Source organism: Geospiza fortis, unplaced genomic scaffold (genome assembly GCF_000277835.1).
Source record: "Geospiza fortis unplaced genomic scaffold, GeoFor_1.0 scaffold4, whole genome shotgun sequence".
NCBI classification, from domain to species: domain Eukaryota; kingdom Metazoa; phylum Chordata; class Aves; order Passeriformes; family Thraupidae; genus Geospiza; species Geospiza fortis.
The window spans coordinates 216,632-217,053 of NW_005054475.1; the positions used below are offsets into that span (position 1 = coordinate 216,632).

The window sequence follows — 422 nt, forward strand, 5'->3', positions numbered from 1 at the left end:
CACCACCCCCACCTCTCCCACCTGCACCCTTCCCTGCACCCCTCCTGCACTGACCCCTGCACCCTGCACCTCTTCCTGCGCCATCCCTGCACCCCACACCCACCCCCGTATCCAACACCCACTTCTGCACCCCAAACCCCAAATCTGCACCCCGCGTCTCTTCCACGCAGCTCTCTGCACTCCTCCCCATCCCCGCAGCCCCGTCCCGGTGCCTCCATCCCGGTGTCCCCATCCCTGTGCCCGGTCCCGGTGCCCGGTCCCGGTGCCCGGTCCCGGTGCCCTCACGAGATGCAGTGCGCGGCCGTCATCACCCAGTTGGCCGCGATCAAGGGGCCGCCGCAGGTGTGGCGGAAGGTCCCGTCCCGCTCGTACTGCAGCGAGATCTGGGGGGGAAGAGACACCTCTGGGTGCCATCGTGCCCC

The 422-nt window shown here is 69.4% G+C and overlaps 1 protein-coding gene across 1 annotated transcript in view; it reads right to left on the bottom strand.

Annotated features, from left to right (window-relative positions):
- Positions 1-422, bottom strand: part of LOC102033802 (proproteinase E-like) — a 5,179-nt gene that overhangs the window by 2,947 nt on the left and 1,810 nt on the right. Inside the window, exon 2 of the mRNA XM_005428228.2 lies at positions 286-383. Within this exon, the coding sequence (XP_005428285.1) occupies positions 286-383 (98 nt within the window). The remainder of the gene's footprint in view (positions 1-285; positions 384-422) is intronic.